Raw genomic sequence first — 18,708 nt, forward strand, 5'->3', positions numbered from 1 at the left:
AATTGCTGCAATTATGAATTTGTTGCGGGGCAAACTTGTCTAACCTGTGTTTAGGAGTACGAAACGGTTTTCTTTTTACCGTTTGTTGAACACTGTCCACATTTGTCAAGTTGTGCTTTGGTCCAGCTAGTGTTTTAGTGTGCTGGTCTGTCAGTTCATGTATTTGGCATATTTCAATGGCTTTTGTTAACGTAAGCTCATTGTCACGCAACAGGAGTTTTCTCATTCCATCGTTAAGTATCCCACACACGAGTCGATCTCTTATCAATTCTTCCTGTAAATCTCCAAACCTGCAACTCTGTGCCTTGTTTCGTAGGTCGCTTACATATGCCTCTATTGTTTCTCCTGGCTTTTGGTTTCTTTAATTAAATTTGTGTCTTTCCACCGTTATGTTTGTTTGTGGGCTGCAAAGTTCGCAAAACTTGCATTTTAGACATTCCGGGTCCTCGCATGATTCAGCCGGAGTAATTATTCGTCGGTTTTCTCCCTCGCCTGTATACGCAGCGGGTGCATAGACGAATGTTCGCTCGCGCTCAATGGCTTCCGAGCCGGCCAGATTAAGCAGTATGAATGCTTTCGTGCGAGGCTCTTTCTCAGAGTGTGCAGCAGCAATGAATATGTCGAATTCCTGCTCAAACACACGCCAATTTTCAGCGATATTGCCATCAAATACAAGAGGATCAGGTCTGCGGAACCCTTCAGCCATGATTTATTGTGCGATAACGATGGCTTACTGTGTGGATGCTCGTTGGAAAAGTTCATTTTCCTCGCCGCTTTCACGATTCTGTGCAGACCACTTCTGACACCATGTTGAATGACGAGTGGCAAGGCAAAGATCCTTTTTAACAACAATATCTTTACTATGAGACATGCAGGAGTTCAACATGAAATGTACAAACTTCAACACCGTAGCACCAACTCGCGCATGCGTATAAGCAAGCTTTTGGATCTTAATCTGCTCAGATTTAAAGCTACAGAACACTACTATGTTCTACACCGGCGATACCACCGTGGTTTTTTTTCTTACCAGTGTGAAAGAGACTCAAAATACTATGTCAATGTTGCAGATACAATGAAGAGCTATACACCATTTTAATCTGTGGAATATCTTCTTTTATTTGTGTACACTCAGAGTAAAAACAAAATGTTGTGCTTTTTGTAAAATAAAGAAAACTAACATGGTAAAATAAAGAAAACTAACATGATGCGTGATCTCTCGTCTCCCTCTGAACGAAGTCCAATCTGATAGTTCTCAGAAAATGAACTGTAACTTAGTGAATACTAATGACAAAAAAATTAGACTTATTTCTAAAAAAACGCTGAAATGTCAGGTTTTAAATCGTGTAAGTCAAATCGAAAACAAATATTCTGTGTTTATGTAATCTGTATGAAAAGAGAGCCATGTCAGAAGTCCGTGATTCAGCTCATTATCCGCTAATGTGGCCACGCCCACGGAGCGAGCGCTATTCAGATGCAAATTCAGTCAATACATGCATACATCATCTCAATTGTGTATTTATTGTCTTGAAAACTGTTTTGAATAGCCATAGTTAGCGATCTCTGGCCTCTGTTAGTTCCTGGATTGCCTATTCTTCTTTAGCAGGCATTTGTGGACTAAAGGTGTACAGAGCGCCCTCCGGCTGCAAGTATGAATTGAAAACACAGTATCCATCGCTCATAGTAATGACAATAAATCCTGAATAAATATTACTCCTCTGTATAGAAAATTGACAAACATATGAGAATCCATCAATATTTCTCCAAATGTGCATGCTTTTAATCTAAACGCCTATATGAAATGCCACAGAGGTAACATAATTGTTCAGACACTTTGCATCACACAAATACATAAAAATATAATAGAATACCATTATTTTAAATTGTAATAATATTTCACAGTATTGCTGTTTTTTCTGTATGTTTGATATACACCACATGATCACAGAGGGTTTTTTCACAGCCTACCTGACTGAAAGGCCTCATTAATATGCAAGTCATTTCAGGTCATTATTATGTGATTCTTTGTCTTCTCAGGTGTAAATGACCCATTATTCATGATGATTCACGCCTCCACGCATACTGTGTTTCTTGATGTTTTAGAAAATTTAATTCTCTCTATTGTTTTATATGAAAGAGTAGTCAGCATAATTTTTACATAATTTTGAAGCACTCTAGTCTACAACCTCCAATACCCAGAAGTCTTGTGAACACAGATTTAATATTATTTTTTTGGCCTTATTTCAGTGACTTAAGTTTTTTGCTTTTTCAATAACCACGCATAAACGTTATTCCTTCAAAAACACAAACATGTACATACATGTTCCTCACATATTGTAGCCTAGTTTGTGCTGAATACAGTGTAATGACACTTTTGTCATTAATATGTTTATGAAAAACTGAAAAAAGCACAAATGTCAGAGCATGTCAAAACTTCTCCAAGCCCCAAATCAGCCTCAGACTCCAGGGGGACATGATCCCATTCTCCTGAGAGTGACCCATTCTTTGACAAATGTTTGTAGAAGCAGTCTGCATGCCTATGTGCTTGATTTTATACACCTGTGGCCATGGAAGTGATTGGAACACCTAAATTCAATGATTTGGAGGGGTGTCCCAATACTTTTGGCAATATAGTGTATATTTATAAGTACTTGTTGAAGTAAACATGAACGTAAAACATCCAAATTATTTTAGTTCAAGTTCTAGTTGCTGTGTAGGTGTAGGTCAACTATGAAAACATGATTTGTCCATATTAATTAAGTACATATGGATAATTACATATATGCATCTAAACTCAAGACACAAGACAAGAATGCACAACAAATAAATTGTTTTTACTGAAAAAAAACAAAACAATGTTGTCAATAGTTAGGATATCACATGTTCTTGACCACAGTGGTGCTTTCTGAAACTAAAAGCCTAAAAGCAGAAGTTCAGAGCAGTACAACCCATTTGAAGTAACAGCTTCTAAATATCTCACATTTAACTCCAGCAGACTGAATATGTCTTATGGCAATATGAACATTCCCAGGAAACATGGCATGGACAGAGTGGATGTGGATCCTAATGTGGCTCCTATAAACATTTCTGATGTCAGGACAGAAACCGAGAACTCTGACACCAGGAGACACCAGACACCTCAACACACAGGTACTGAGACTCTTTTCATTTTAACACACATTTGAGTCATATGAGCAATTAGCAATTATCTTCATATGTGTGGTGTTCAGGAAGTGATACTGTGAGGAACAGAAGCTCCAGAGCATCTTCAGTGTGTTTGGTGCTGCTGTGTGTCCTTCTGCTGACTGCAGTCCTAGTGCTTCGTGTCTACAATCACATCAATTCAAAGAGCACAAGCTGCTCTGAAGAGACACATCAGCTACTAACCAAGATCACCAACCTCACAGAACAGAGAGACGAGCTACTAACCAAGAACATGCTATTGGCAAAAAAGAGAGATGAATTATTAAGGGAACTTGACCGTTTGATTAAACAAAGAGACCACATAAATGTCTGTTAGGACAGACGTCTGCTGCTTTTTACAGACTGCCATGTGTAACTGCATGTGTTCATTGTTCAAGAAGAGATGCTCAATATCTTTGTGTCGCTCATGGGATTAAAAATAAGAAGTAATTTCCTAGTTCAGTAAGTCAGTCCATTCAACTGACGATGACAGAAATGTCTTCAACTTCATCCACTTTTCTTTTATTTTTAAAACTATTTTATAAAGTCTTGTTGTTATTAGAAGGTCACATTAAAACTTTCTTGGAAACTTTCTACTATGCCTCCATTATTTTTTCTTTTAAAGATGTTCAGCCCTTACAGTTTTAATTGTTTTAATCTGAAAATATAAACAAACATCACAAATGCTTTTTTTTTTAAATATAGTAAACAAACATTTTCTAACTTTATTGTATGCAAATATTTATGTATTGTGACACCTTGAATGGGGGGGAGGAGACTGTCATTACTAGAGCGGCTTAACTGTGAACAACAACGCATCTTTGACCGTCTCATTATTTCTGTCACATAGGTGGGTAAATCCTGTCACAATGTCTATATAATGTCAAGAGAACATGTTACTAAAGTGGATCTAGCCTACCAGTTTAGTACGGTAAAGTGCAGTTTAAGAGTTAATTTATAGAGGAGATCGTCATAACGCCGTTAACAGCTCGGGTGTGTTACATATTAACTTCAAAGTTAACGAAAATGCTCCAGCATGCTGAAATCCCACACTAATATTACGTTTTTTTTTTTGTATTAAAGTTTACGTAAGGGATATTATTAATGATTTAGTTTGTATGATAACAGTACTGGTTAAAAATGTCTGTTATACTCATCAAATGTAGGTGTTTATTTTTGTATTAAGGCGGGCGTACACGGAGCGATTTTTGCTGTCGTATGAGTTTGCATGCGATTTTTTTCAATCGTGTGGAAATCGTGTATGCTTGTATGGTCGCGGCTCGTATCATGTGCGAGGAATTACGAACTGAGCAGAGTGCCTTACGGCCACTTCCCAACCTCCAGATAATTTTTAAACATGTCAAAAAAATTCGGGAGCTATCGGTTTGAATTCGTGACGTGTGCGGTTAAACGAGCAGATTTTTCGATTTATCTGAAGTTGACCAATCAGGAGCTAAGAAAAACCACAGAAGAAGAAGAAGAAAGATGAAGATGACAGCACCACAGCGAATTTGAAAAGGAGGATAAACTCGCTGAATTTTGGGCGAGCGCTGTATGATGTGTCAAGCAGTGTGTACCATGACAGGGTTGTCTGAGATTATATTTTACAGCGGATCGCCCAAGAGCTACAGTTATCAGGTTAAAAAATAGATTATGCTTTGATTAAGACAAGTGAACAGCATGAGTAAGATAGAAAACATCATGAGGTTTGCAATACATCTGGAGACATGAAGTGGGTCAGACATGATTTTGATCACTTCAATAAGTTTTGTTTGTAGAAATTCTTTCTTTAAAGTGAATTTCGTTTTGTAAAAATTGTATCTTAATTTTAATCAATGTTTCATCAACCAATTTCCTGGATTTAATAAATAAGAAGCAAATATATTCATGGATGCGCGGGCGCGATCACTTGCACTTGATCTGCAGCGCATCTTATAGGCTAAATGAACTGAAACTTAGTGTAAAGGCTGCTTGCCTCACAGACACGAGAAAAATATCTATAGAAAGCTTGAAATGTCTTCTTTTAAATGAAATTATTTAAAACGAAAAGAAATGGGCTACTCTCTGATTATGTAATCCGAATGAAAAGTGCATTCTGCACATCCACTACGAAGACGATGAGAGTCAGTAATGTCAACTTCATCTTTGCAGCCGACACTGATTTAGAAAACATTAGATTATTAAAAAACAATTAAAATGTCTCCTTGCTGTTTTTTGTCAAATTCATAATCGTTTCTTTTGCCGATTCTTTATGACAAGCTTTATGTGTGCGCTTGAGTGCTATATAGATGCTAATTATACTTTATTCTCTCCAGAATTTAAGAAATTGAATGTGAATAATCAACTAATCAATGTGATTAGTCAACTAATGGCTTGAACAACTAGTCGATGAGAAAAAAAAAAGATAAACTTGTTTCACATAGGCCTACTTGTGACGTGTGCGTGGACATCAATCTTCCGACCATCAGAATTTGCACCGCGTACGCCCGCCTTTACAGAGAGTTAGCTCAAGTACTCACTTCAAATGAATACTTTCCTTTAATATGTGCAATGCTTATATTGATTCCAGTAATATATTTATTAATGTAATGTATAAAAAGTGAAAGCATGAAGAAAGAGCCAAGACAAGGGTTTGGTTATGCAGAATACACTGTTTATTGATTTGGATGGATCACATGTAAAGACTTCAAGAATTATTATTGCTGAATAGAGAATATTCATGAAGTTACAAGACACTGTGATTAAATGATTGTAATAAAGTTATTACTTGAGCGACTCAAGTTGAAACAACAACGCAACTTTGACCGTCTCATTATTTATGTCACATAGATTTTACTGCAGTACTGCCAACTGGACAGTGGGCGTGCTACATATTATTTTATTACATTAATTAAACCACCCCTCAGTTTCATAACTTCCCCCAGATTAAAGGTGCCCTAGAATTAAAAAAATTGTATTTACCTCAGCATAGTTGAATAACAAGAGTTCAGTACATGGAAATGACATACAGTGAGTCTCAAACTCCATTGTTTCCTCCTTCTTATATAAATCTCATTTGTTTAAAAGACCTCAGAAGAACAGGCGAATCTCAACATAACACTGACTGTTATGTAACAGTCGGGATCATTAATATGTACGCCCCCAATATTTGCATATGCCAGCTCATGTTCAAGGCATTACACAAGGGCAGCCAGTATTAACGTCTGGATCTGTGCACAGCTGAATCATCAGACTAGGTAAGCAAGCAAGAACAATAGTGAAAAATGGCAGATGGAGCAATAATAACTGACATGATCCATGATATCATGATATTTTCAGTGATATTTGTAAATTGTCTTTCTAAATGTTTCATTAGCATGTTGCTAATGTACTGTTAAATGTGGTTAAAGTTACCATCGTTTCTTACTGTATTCACGGAGACAAGAGCCGTCGCTATTTTCATTTTTAAACACTTGCAGTCTGTATAATTCATAAACACAACTTCATTCTTTATATCTTTAATGTTAGCTTTAGCCACGGAGCACTATCAAACTCATTCAGAATCAAATGTAAACATCCAAATAAACACCATACTTACATGATCTGATATGCTGCATGACAAACACTTTGTAAAGATCAATTTTGAGGGTTATATTAGCTATGTGAACTTTGTTTATGGTGTTTAAGGCAAGCGCAAGCTCCGTGGACGGGGAGCACGAGATTTAAAGGGGCCGCAGCATGAATCGGCGCATTTATAATGATGCACCAAAATAGGCAGTTAAAAAATTAATTTAAAAACAATCTATGGGGTATTTTGAGCTGAAACTTCACAGACACATTCAGGGGACACCTTAGACTTATATTACATCTTGTGAAAAAGCATTCTAGGGCACCTTTAACAATTTAGTACCTAAAAAGTTCTTAATAAAAGTTTAATTGTTTACCAAAGAGAAAAATGTTAAGATGAAAATTGAAATGATGTGATCTCTCATGAGATGAAGTCATATCAGTAGCTGAATGTACAGTAGCTTCTTTAGGTCTGTTTGACATGTAAATGCTCTTTTTATCAACAAGGATAAAATGTTGTTGCTTGGTTGACTCCATCATTTAGACTTTATAATTTCATTTGTTATAAGTCTTTCATTCTTTTCTAAAAAGTAGAATATGATGGAAATTACTTTCTTCCAACATTTATTTATATTTAATGGCTTATGAAGAGAGAGAGAGAGAAAAGGGAAATTAAAATAATTGATATTCCATGGATTTGCTTTATCACTTCTAGTTGCTATTTTAAAGTCAGTCATGGGCGGCGTTTCCCTACTCTTACGTAGGAGAAGGAGGAAATATGAAACAGCATGTTCTGAGAGACAGAAAATGATAAATAGGGATTATAAAAAAGTATTGTGTGGCTTTTTACCATTATAGGCTGGTTGTCCACATACACTGTGGACACATATCTGTGTTCAAACACCATATAAAAGTGAATTTTGCATAATATGTCTCCTTTAAGAGGTGCATGAGATGAGGTTTCCCTATTGTCCTGCATTTTACTGTGTGCTGCACCGCTTGTACGGGGCAGTTACTTGGCGGGAACTTGACATAGATTTAGCCTGCATGACAGCAGAATCAAACTGGCTTGCTATTATAACAGCTCTGTCCAGTGTGAGAACAGTTTCTAGTAAAAGTCCCTCACATATTCGTGGGCTAAGTACATTCTCCACTAACTGATCATGATTCATTTCGTCAGTACTGGCAGCAAACTCACATGAAACACCAACTCTCAACAAACTCTCGTGAGGCACTTGACAGTAATTGAATGCCAAGTCTTCTGTAAACGCTATGTTAGCTTGTGTCACAAAGTAGGCTTTCAATAATTTGTAGGTAATTTTCAATTATTCGAATGGCAAAGCAGGCTCACCATGGCAAGGCAGGAAAAAAACTTGACACACTGATTCATTACGCTCCGAATCTTCCTGAAACAGTGTTTTGAAATCGTCCATCACTATATAAGTCGTTATTTTGGTTTTTTTTGTCGCACCAAAAATATTCTCGGCGCTTTATAATATTAATATTGAACCACTGTACTCACATGAACTGATTTAAATATGTTTTTAGTACATTAATGGATCTTGACAGAGGAAATGTCATTGCTCCCTATGAAGGGCTCACGGAGCCATCGGATTTCAACTAAAATATCTTTAATTTGTGTTCTGAAGATGAACGAAGGTCTTATGGGTGTGGAACGATATGAGGGTGAGTAATTAATAACAGAAATTTCATTTTTGGGTGAACTAACCCTTTAATTGGATGGGTAATTTAATGTTCACCATTAAATTCTTTAAATATGTTTTGATTATTTATTTATCATTAAAAAAGGGGTATGTAATATTGTGTGACAAATTTATCATATGGTGTGACTTGGAAAAAACGGTCACACCATATGATAGAGTGTCACACCATATGATGTTTTGTTCAGTTAAGCTAATCTCTTGGTTAACTAAAAACAGCTAGCTTGTAATTAGCATGTAAATTGCCACATGGAAGCAATGATTTTTAAGAATTATTAAGTAAAATTTGTAAAAAAAAAAAAAAGTGTTTCATTTTTATGTAAATAATGTCACACCATAAGACACAAAACTTTGACCACTAGTGAGCAAATCAGATACAGAGCTTTTTAAGTAAAAATCAAAAAGTCAGAACTTACCTCATGACCTTCCAAACCACTCCAGAGATGACAATGCAACATCCTGGTTGAATGTGGACCTCTTCATCATAATGATGTCCAAATTATTGCCCGTTCAAAATATAGATTTTAATGTCACACCATATGATGCCCTTTTTACAGACAAAATGTATTTGGCCAGAACTTGCTTAAAAATCATGCACAGACATCAACACTTTGTGACCATTAAAAATGCCTAATTCTGTTACTTAAACTGTAATGCTATGCTATCAAATATTTATACTTTGCTGAGTTATATTGTCATATTAGTAAGGTCACACATAGCCCGGACAGTCACACCATATGACAATTTTGATGTTTAGATAAAAATTTGAAGTATAGGTCTTCATACACCAACTAAAGCTATGGTATGCTGTAAAAAATATCTTGTTAGAGAAACAACATAAGGATATACATTTTTTTTAAAAATACGCATTTTTATTTGTATATGACATTATGGACAGGTAGAACTGTATGTCATGTCATCATTTTTTTTTCTTTGTTCTTTTGTACAGTTTTGTTTATTATTTGATTTTTGTTTGTTATTTTTGTATATAGCTTTGGTCATTTGTCTACTGGGACTGTTTCACCTCTCGAGCACTGTAAATAAACATCACTTTACACCTGGGGCACATTTCAATAAGGAGGTTCAACCAACTAAGACCAACAGAGTTAAAACTTGAACTCTGAGTTGACTTACCCTGAGATGGGAAACTCTGAGTTTTCAGTTTCAGAACAGCTCAATTGAGTTCATTCGACTCTGAGTAGGTTGACTCAGAGTTAAGCGCGTGCACCACGACTATGAAAAGCCATCATCAATGGAGCTCCGATATTACGATTCACCATGGCAACAACACATGACAAAATGACGTCCGCATACTTCTGAGTCAATGCAAGTTTAATTCTTATCACTGTTATAATATCAAAGGTGAAAACTGGTAGAATGGTAAGTTATTGAACTAATATTTATTTTCATGGTATCCCACATGCAAAAAATAATAAGAAAAAAATAATGCAGGATGCAATAAGAGTGTAAATGATTTTATCATTATTAAACACTCGTTAGGCAATTTACTTCAAATTTTCTTCATTTTTATTGAAAATAAATGCCTTTCTGATGTGATATGTGATGGGAAAAGGGAGAATAGCGAGCTCGGCAAAAGGCAGATTCGAACCCAGTCAATCACATCACAAGTTAATTCTCCGCACCCAACACACTACTGCCTACACCACTGCAGCCACAAGAACATGGGTCAGTTTTAACCTGGTGTGACACTGGTGGGCGGAGCTACTGTACATTTACACTTAGTAATACCCAGGTGAAAAAAAGTATACTTAAGTGCATTAAAAAAAATACTTAAATACAAGCAAGTACATTTTTAGTACATTCTTTATTTTGGTGCTAAATAAAAGTGTCAAAGTTATACACTATAAATACACTAATTCAATGTACATTTGTACTTCAGTAGTACTTCACTGCACTTGGAAAAGTATACTAAATACCACTACTACTTAAATTGATTTTTAGTGCAATGAAATAAAGTATACTACCTCAAAAATATACAGAGGAGTTTTATTAGTGTATTTGTTAAAAGTGTGCTTTCAATGCTTAAATTAGTTCAATCTTAGTAGAGTTTTATATAGTAATCATAAGTTTAAATGACATTGATTTTCTTATAACTAGTACATTAGGATATATTTGTAAGTACATTTATAAGTACATTTAAAGTGCAGTAGAATACACTTTATTTTGGTACACAGTACACTTCCATAATGTACTTAAAGTGCTCTATTTTCGTGAACTTATTTTGTACTTAATGTACTAAAAGCTGTACTTTAGTACTTCTTAATATAATCTTAAGAATATCTAAGTGTACTCAACTGTGCTATTTTGAGACACCATGAATTTGAACTAAAATGTGCTTTTAACATACTCTGTATTAAAAAAAATTTATTCAGTAACCTCTTGTAGTACACTTGAACCACCTGGGTAGACACTCTGACACTTTCCGTTTGCATTAAGATTATTTTTATTACCACACTGGCAGATATTGATAATTTTACTTAAGTAATATGCACTTAATTTAGAAACAAGACTAAATATCTTATATCATTTTCTTATATAGAAAATCCATCTTGATTTAGGAATTTTTAGATATTTGTACTTGAAACAGGATGAAAAATACTCATTATGAAAAGCATTTTTGCAGTGTGAATGAATGAGCGAACTATTTAAACATCACTTGCACTTTAAAAAGGAGGAGACCGAAGGAAACTCTGGGTTTACCAAAGAAAACCTGCTCCCAACCAGGTTAGGTTCACAGAGTAAGTTACCATGGTAACTGACTCTGAGTAGAAGTTACCTCTCTTTCAGAAACAGGCTTGACTTACCCTGCTTTCTCGGGTTTGACATACCTCCCATTCTGAAACAGAAAACCCAGAGTTTCCCTCATTTCAGTGTTAACAAACTCAGAGTTGTCACCTCCTATCTGAAACAGGCCCCAGGGCTCGTCAAATGGCGGACAACAGGCTAAATCTGGCCCGCCAATTATCTTCATCCGGCCCGCAGCACTCCAATCTCCCTCCTCCTCTTTTCCTGGTGGTGCGGCAAAATTTGGTTAGATACGTGGCTGCAGTGGCGCATGCAGCTGTACGGCTATATACGCACTGTTCGTACCATGCACACTCCTCCAACTGACCTGAGAAACTTTTTCCATGCGAATATTTCAGCAGTTATTATGCGTGTCCCATACTTTCCCATACGTCTACTTTCTTTTCCGTGAATTGGCCTAATGCGCTTGCATTACGTTCTGAAACGATTTGGATTCGTTCAGACCGCTTTGCCACTGAATCATCTGTAGATGTTTCTCGACCAGTAACAACAAATACAGAACAAATAGCGCTGTTTTCATGTGTTTCACTAGTTTACTTTGAACTAGGCAGCATGACCCAGTGGTAACGGAACGAAAGCTTAAAGGAGCTGCGTTTATTCCCGGTCACCATTATTAAACAGTGTTGCGACATCAAGTGAGATCAGCGTTTCAAATCGACACACACCTCGGTTACAAACTACAAATCACTCAGTAATTAAACTAGTTTTAAATCGGAAGAAACAGCCTCAACATTCCCAACAAGACTGATGAGGAAAACAGGAGAAATGTGCCATGAATGAAGATAGAAGCCTTTTAAATCCCAAAATCACCACCCTTAAAAACATTTATCATGAATTAACTGTAGTAAATTACCATGGTTTGTGTAAATGTGGAATATTTATATTGAAAACTATGTTATAGCCATTTATATTGCAATATTTATTAGGTGGGTAGGGGAATATATAATTCAGGTCTTTGTTAAGGTGTTGTTTGTACCCGTTTGGGCTTTTTTTTAGGCCTATACAATGTCATGATATAATATCATTTGACAGTGGTAGCCATGTATGGTTTTACCTGTGGTTACCAAGTCTCACTGTGAGAATATTTTAATTTAAGCCTAATAATTAATAAAATTATTTTTACCAATAAATACCCCCCGGATGTGGCCTGGGACACTGCTGAGTTGACAGAGGAGGAGAGAGAGGAGAATCCTCCACCAGTTCATCCCAAGTCCACATCGCCTCAAAAGTCCATCTCTTCTGCTCCATCATCTAGTGGTGGGATGTTTGCAGTGATGCACAATTTCCTAAGCGCACAGGAGTGGAGAAAGCAATGGTATGTAATGGAGCTACGGAGTCTGTGGAAGTCGACTATGCAAGCTGTCCGGCCAACTGAGGTGTCGAGTGAGGCCGAAAGTCCATGGATGGAGCTTCCAATGCCAGCTCAGCATAGAATCACAGCTTGTCAGAGAGATTGAGACTCACCAACTGACATGGTACCACCGCCAGCCGACACCGCGAATGGAGCTGAGGTTGTCAGTCCTCCAGCAGGGGGAGGATGTGGAGAAATTCTTGCACCGTTTCAAGTTGCCAGAACCTGGAGGTGGCCAAAGGATGAATGGATCCAGTATGGTAGGAGTATTCATGCTTTGTTCCAGAATGAGGTTGTCTCTTGTCCGAATGCTATTTTTTATTGGAACAGACATGTAGGTTAAATTAACTAGGCAAGAGTGTGGGTTTTGCCTCAAAAAATCTTTTTGTACAATAAGATAAAATAAGTCTCTTATAAAATGATTCATTAGTGCCATCCCACAAAATTCTTTTTTACAAAGGTTTATTTCTGATGATTTTGATGTAAATTGCTCTTTCTGTGGTCTCCAAACGTCTCGGGTTACGAGTGTAACCCTTGTTCCCTGAGTAAGGGAACGAGACGCTACGTCGGATGACGTGATGGGAACCCTCTGTATTTTGTGTTCGTGAAGCACCTCTGTATCCAACCAATGAAAAGACGCGACGTCAGAGGCGGGTGACGTCACGGATCAGGAAGCTATAAAGCACACCTGAACACAAAGCACGCCAGCTTCTGTAGGTTGTCTGAAGCAAGCGCACCAGGTATGCAGGAGATACGACCACATGACGTAGCGTCTCGTTCCCTTACTCAGGGAACAAGGGTTACACTCGTAACCCGAGACGTTCCCTTTCGTGGGAACTATCGACGCTACGTCGGATGACGTGATGGGAACGCAATCCCAACTACGCCGTCTCTCCAAGTGCCTGGCTGCTATTTTGTAGCACCCTGGCCCCCGGAGTGATATTAAGGTGAAGATTGTAAAATCTGATAAAGGTGTGCTGGGATGACCATCCAGCCGCACCACAAATGTCGTCCATAGAGACACCAGATAGAAGAGCTCTGGACGCGGCCATACCTCTCGTGGAGTGAGCCCGCACCATCAAAGGACACGGGCGCCCCACCGTCTCATACGCAAGTGAGATGGCCTCGACCACCCACTTGCTCATCCGCTGTTTAGATGCTGGGCCCCCCCTCTTAGGGGACCCGTAACACACAAACAATTGTTCTGTTTTTCTCCACAGGGCAGCTCTGTGGACATACGTATCTAATGCTCTTACAGGGCAAAGCAGATTCTTCCTTTCCTGATCCAAGTTTGCGAAAGGAGGCGGGCAGAAAGCCTCAAGTACAATGGGGCCTGGGACCCTCGTCGGAACCTTTGGAACATAGCCCGGCCTGGTATGCAGAAAGGCTTTCACCATACCAGGCGCAAACTCAAGACAAGATGGAGCGACTGACAGCGCTTGTAAATCACCAATTCTCTTCAAAGAAGAGACGGCCAAGAGAAAGATAGTTTTGAGTGTCAAGAACTTGTCTGACACCTCCTCTATTGGCTCGAAGGGAGCCTCAGCCAGCCCTTGGAGCACAATAGTGAGGTCCCAGGTCGGGGTCTTTGTGCGCACCACAGGCCTCAACCTGAGTGCACCACGGAGGAAGCGTACTACTAGGGGGTCTCGACCCAGCGAGGAGCCCCCTACAGGAATATGGTGAACCGAAATAGCGGCCACATATACTTTCAGCGTGGAAGGGGTTAAACCTTCCGAGAACTTTTCCTGAAGGAACCGAAGCACGTCTGAGACTGAAGAATGGACCGGGTCCAAATTATGCTGTTCACACCACGCAGAGAACAATTTCCATTTGTATAAGTACAACTTCCTCGTGGAGGGAGCTCTGGAATGAAGGATGGTCTCCACAACCTCGGTTGGGAGACCAGTTCCTATGAGCCTTGCCCCCTCAGGGGCCAGGCCCACAGTTTCCACATTTCTGGGCGGGGATGGAGAATCGTTCCGCCCACTTGAGACAGGAGATCCTGCCTGAGGGGAAGCTCTAAGGGAGAGCCGTGCAGAAGAGACATTATGTCCGAAAACCATATTCTGGTCGGCCAGTAAGGGGCCACCAATATTAGGTCGACCTTCTCCTGGCGAACCTTTTCCAGAACTCCCGGGAGCATTGAGACTGGGGGGAATGCATACAGACGTAGCCTCGGCCACGTCTGTAGCATGGCATCCAGCCCTAGAGGTGCTGGGTGCTGAAGTGAGTACCACAGAGGGCACTGAGCTGACTCCTCTGTGGCAAAGAGATCGACTTGAGCTCGACCGAAAGTTTTCCATATCAACTCCACCACCTTGGTGTGGAGTTTCCATTCCCCCGGTCTCGCGCCCTGCCTCGACAGGGCGTCCGCTCCCACATTCAACCGCCCGGGGATGTAAGCTGCTCTCAGCGAGAGGAGCTTTCCCTGGGACCAGAGGAGGATGCGACTGGCCAACTTTGATAATGGGCGAGACCGCAAACCCCCCTGATGGTTGATATACGAGACCACCGTAGTGTTGTCCGTACGGACCAGCACATGATGGTCTCTCAGGTTGGGGAGGAAGTGTTTTAGTGCGAGGAACACCGCCATCATCTCCAGCCGATTTATGTGCCAGGAGCGCTGATGGTCCTCCCACAGACCCTGAGCTGAGTGGCCACTCATGACCGCTCCCCAGCCCGTGAGGGAAGCATCTGTCGTAAGCATTACACGACGACCAGAAGTCCCCAGCACGGGTCCCTGGGTTAGGAACCAAGGCTTCTTCCACATGACCAGAGCACGAAGGCATCGCCGCGTGACTTTGATCATGCGAAAAGGATTTCCCCTCGGGGAAAACCCCTTGGTCCTGAGCCACCACTGTAGGGGTCTCATGTGCAGAAGGCCAAAAGTAATAACGTTGGACGCAGCTGCCATCAGACCCACCAGTCTCTGAAACTGTTTTACAGTGAGTGACTGGCCTAACTTCACCCCTTCCACGGCCCCGAGAATGGAACTCACACGAGCAGGGGACAACTGCGCCTGCATCGTGGTGGAATCCCAGATTACACCTAAGTAGTTTGCAACCTGACTCGGGACCAGCACACTCTTTTTGGCGTTGAGCCTCAGCCCAAGCCTCTTCATGTGCGACAGAACAACATCTCGATGTTGAACTGCCAATTGTTATGTTTGAGCTAATATCAACCAATCGTCGATATAGTTCAGCACGCGGATGCCCTGGAGTCTCAGCGGAGCCAGCGCTGCATCCACGCACTTCGTGAACGTGCGGGGTGATCGGGATAGGCCGAACGGAAGAACCCTGTATTGGTAAGCTTCGCCCCCGAAAGCAAACCTGAGGAACTGCCTGTGTGAAGGATGGATGGATACATGAAACTATGCGTCTTTCAGATCTATCGCTACAAACCAGTCCTCGGACCTGATCTGAGGGATGATCTGTCTGAGTGTAAGCATTTTGAACTTCAGCTTCTTTACGGATCGATTTAGCACACGTAAATCTATGATCGGACGCAACCCTCCATCCTTCTTCGGAACAATGAAGTAGCGGCTGTAAAAGCCCGACATTTTGCTGGGAGGGGAAACCCTTTCTATAGCCCCTTTTTGCAAAAGCGTCGTTACTTCTTGCTCCATCACCAGAGACTGCTCTGGGGTTACCACCGTAGGAAGCACCCCGTTGAACCTGGGCGGTCGTGAACCGAACTGAATTCTGTAGCCCTGTTCTATCATGAGCAGCACCCACTTCGAAACATTCGGGAGATTCTTCCACTCTTCCAAATATTCTACTAAGGGAACCAGTCTCTCGAGAATGGTCTCTGGTGTTTTTTGAGCACTTGGCTCGTCCATCTGACGCGGCGCACCGGCAGACAGGCGAATCACGTGCTGACCGACCCCCCTCGGAGGATCGGTGGAGACCGCTGCGCCCTGACTCACACTTGGTGGCAGGGTTGGCAGAACGGTCCCCTGAGGGCACCGAGGAGGACCCGATATCCGAATCCTCCCGGAGGGGGCTGCCTTCGAGAAATCCTGCGACACTAGTGTCAGGACTTCTTCTTTGAAGCCTTCCGAGAGATAATGACGGTCCTCAGATCCGCCCTACCTCCGGAAGGCTTCGCCTGTGCCGCCCGTCCCGGTCCCCAGGCACTGCGTGGGGGAGTACGGGAGGCGACACTGGCTTTTTGTTGCGCTCTGTGCGCGGATGTTGCTGGGGAGCTGGCTGTCGGCCGAGGCTGCTCCCGCCCAGCAGCCTCGGAGGGATGAGCGCGGCGGGGAATGATCTTAGAAAACGCCGCCGTTTGTTTGCGTGACTCCTGGAACCTGTCGACAACTGTTGACATTGCGTCGCCGAACAGGCCACCAGGAGACAGCAGCGCGTCCATGAGCGTGTTTTTGTCACGTTCTTTAATGTCGGACAGATTCAACCATAGGTGCCTCTCCGTGGCCACCAGGGCTGCCATAGAACGACCGATGGATTTGGCCGTTTCCTTGGTGGCCCAGAGAGCTAAATCTGTGGCTTTGCGCAGCTCGTGAATCACCTCGAAGGACGCTTCCCCGCTCTGATCAATTTCCCCCAGCAGGTCGGCTTGATATGCCTGAAGGATGGACATGGTGTGAAGGCATGCCGCCGCCTGACCTGCTGCCGAGTAAGCCTTGCTCACCAAGCTGGATGTAGTTTTCAGAGGCTTGGTGGGCAGCGCCGGGGTCTTAAGGGACGACGCGGTCTCGGGCGAGAGATAGCTCGCAAGCGTCTCCTCTACCCGAGGCATCGCCCCATAGCCATGATTTTTTAGGCCAACAATATTGCTGTACAGCGATGTCTGCGGGCTGTACAGCCGATACTGCACGGGTCTCTTCCACGACCTCGACACCTCGGCATGGAGGTCGGGAAAGAACGGGAGACCCCGGCGCTGAGGCAGTGACCGAGGGGGAAGAAAGCGTTCATCCAGTTTGCTTTTAACTCTGGACTCGGCTTTCTCCACAGGCCATTCGATGTTTAACTTTTCAACAGCCCTGGTCACTACCTCTAATAGCTCCTCATAAGCTGGTAAAGTTGATGGCGGTACATCATCGACACTCTCTACATCAACCTCCTCGGAGGAAGATATATTGAGCATCGGTGCCTCTCTTCGGGGGGAAGAAACCGCTACGCGTGCTTCCGCCACCAAAGGAGAGACACTGGGTCTAGCGGGTAAGGGAAGCGATAAGGCAGAGCCCGTCTCTTCCCCCTCCGCTAGATCCATCTGTGAACCCCACGAGTGCAGCCTGCGCTGTGCCTCGGCAGCAGCGGGACCGGACCCGCGGGGAACACTCGCCTCGGCGCCCTCCTCGAAGAGCGCTCGACGCGAATGCAGCACTCTGAGGGTGAGCCGCTCACAGTGCACACAGACGGCTCCCTCGAGAGCCACCTGTGCGTGCTCAACCCCCAGGCATTTAACACACATATCGTGTGTATCCCCTTCCACAATGAAGCGTGGGCAGGGAGGAACACACTTTCTGAACTGCTGCTTTTCCGCCATAATATATATATGTCTTTTTATATTGTGCTTTGAAACTCTTGTCCTCGGACGAAGAGATCACTGTGTGAATGTATCAGACAGACAACAATAAATAAGACAAACAAGATACAGAGAGCGCTTGCTGAAGACAACAGAAGCTGGCGTGCTTTGTGTTCAGGTGTGCTTTATAGCTTCCTGATCCGTGACGTCTTTTCATTGGTTGGATACAGAGGTGCTTCACGAACACAAAATACAGAGGGTTCCCATCACGTCATCCGACGTAGCGTCGATAGTTCCCACGAAAGGGAACTGAAAATATATCTCATTTATTTTAGTATTTTGAGTATACTAAGATTCTGTGGAAAAAAAAATGTGAGTATTTTTTGTGGTATAATTCCTGAAATTTAATTGAAATATGAAAATGTTATTCTGGGTTATACACATACAAGTGTTTCTGTGTTCTTCGCTATGTTTGTTGCTCATGATAATACAAGGGAAAAGAGCTAGTTTATGGATAATATTTTAATGCACACTTGCACTGTGTTTTATTAAGCTCTTACAGAGATTTTCTAGAGTGAAAACGGACGCTTCATC

At 41.5% G+C, this 18,708-nt stretch overlaps 1 protein-coding gene across 1 annotated transcript; it reads right to left on the reverse strand.

Annotated features, from left to right (window-relative positions):
* Positions 1 to 13,505: 13,505 nt before the first annotated feature.
* Positions 13,506 to 15,220, reverse strand: LOC125253935. Its single transcript, XM_048168193.1, has 3 exons — positions 15,008 to 15,220; positions 14,615 to 14,848; positions 13,506 to 14,525 (listed from the first exon to the last, which is right to left on the reverse strand). Exons 1-3 carry the CDS (start codon positions 15,218 to 15,220, stop codon positions 13,506 to 13,508), a joined length of 1,467 nt encoding a protein of 488 aa, XP_048024150.1.
* Positions 15,221 to 18,708: the final 3,488 nt, after the last annotated feature.

The sequence above is a fragment of the Megalobrama amblycephala genome, linkage group LG19 (assembly GCF_018812025.1).
Source record: "Megalobrama amblycephala isolate DHTTF-2021 linkage group LG19, ASM1881202v1, whole genome shotgun sequence".
In the NCBI taxonomy this organism is placed as follows: Eukaryota; Metazoa; Chordata; class Actinopteri; order Cypriniformes; family Xenocyprididae; genus Megalobrama; species Megalobrama amblycephala.

Excerpts from the sequence above, each read along its gene's own strand:
- LOC125253935 (XM_048168193.1), bottom strand. The coding sequence starts at position 15,220 with ATGGCGGTGTTCCTCGCACTAAAACACTTCCTCCCCAACCTGAGAGAC. Across the intron at positions 14,849-15,007 it reads ACATCCCCGGGCGGTTGAAT|CACCCAGCACCTCTAGGGCT; the intron begins GTGGGAGCGGAC and ends TACTCACTTCAG. Across the intron at positions 14,526-14,614 it reads GGCAGGATCTCCTGTCTCAA|CCAACCGAGGTTGTGGAGAC; the intron begins GTGGGCGGAACG and ends GGAACTGGTCTC.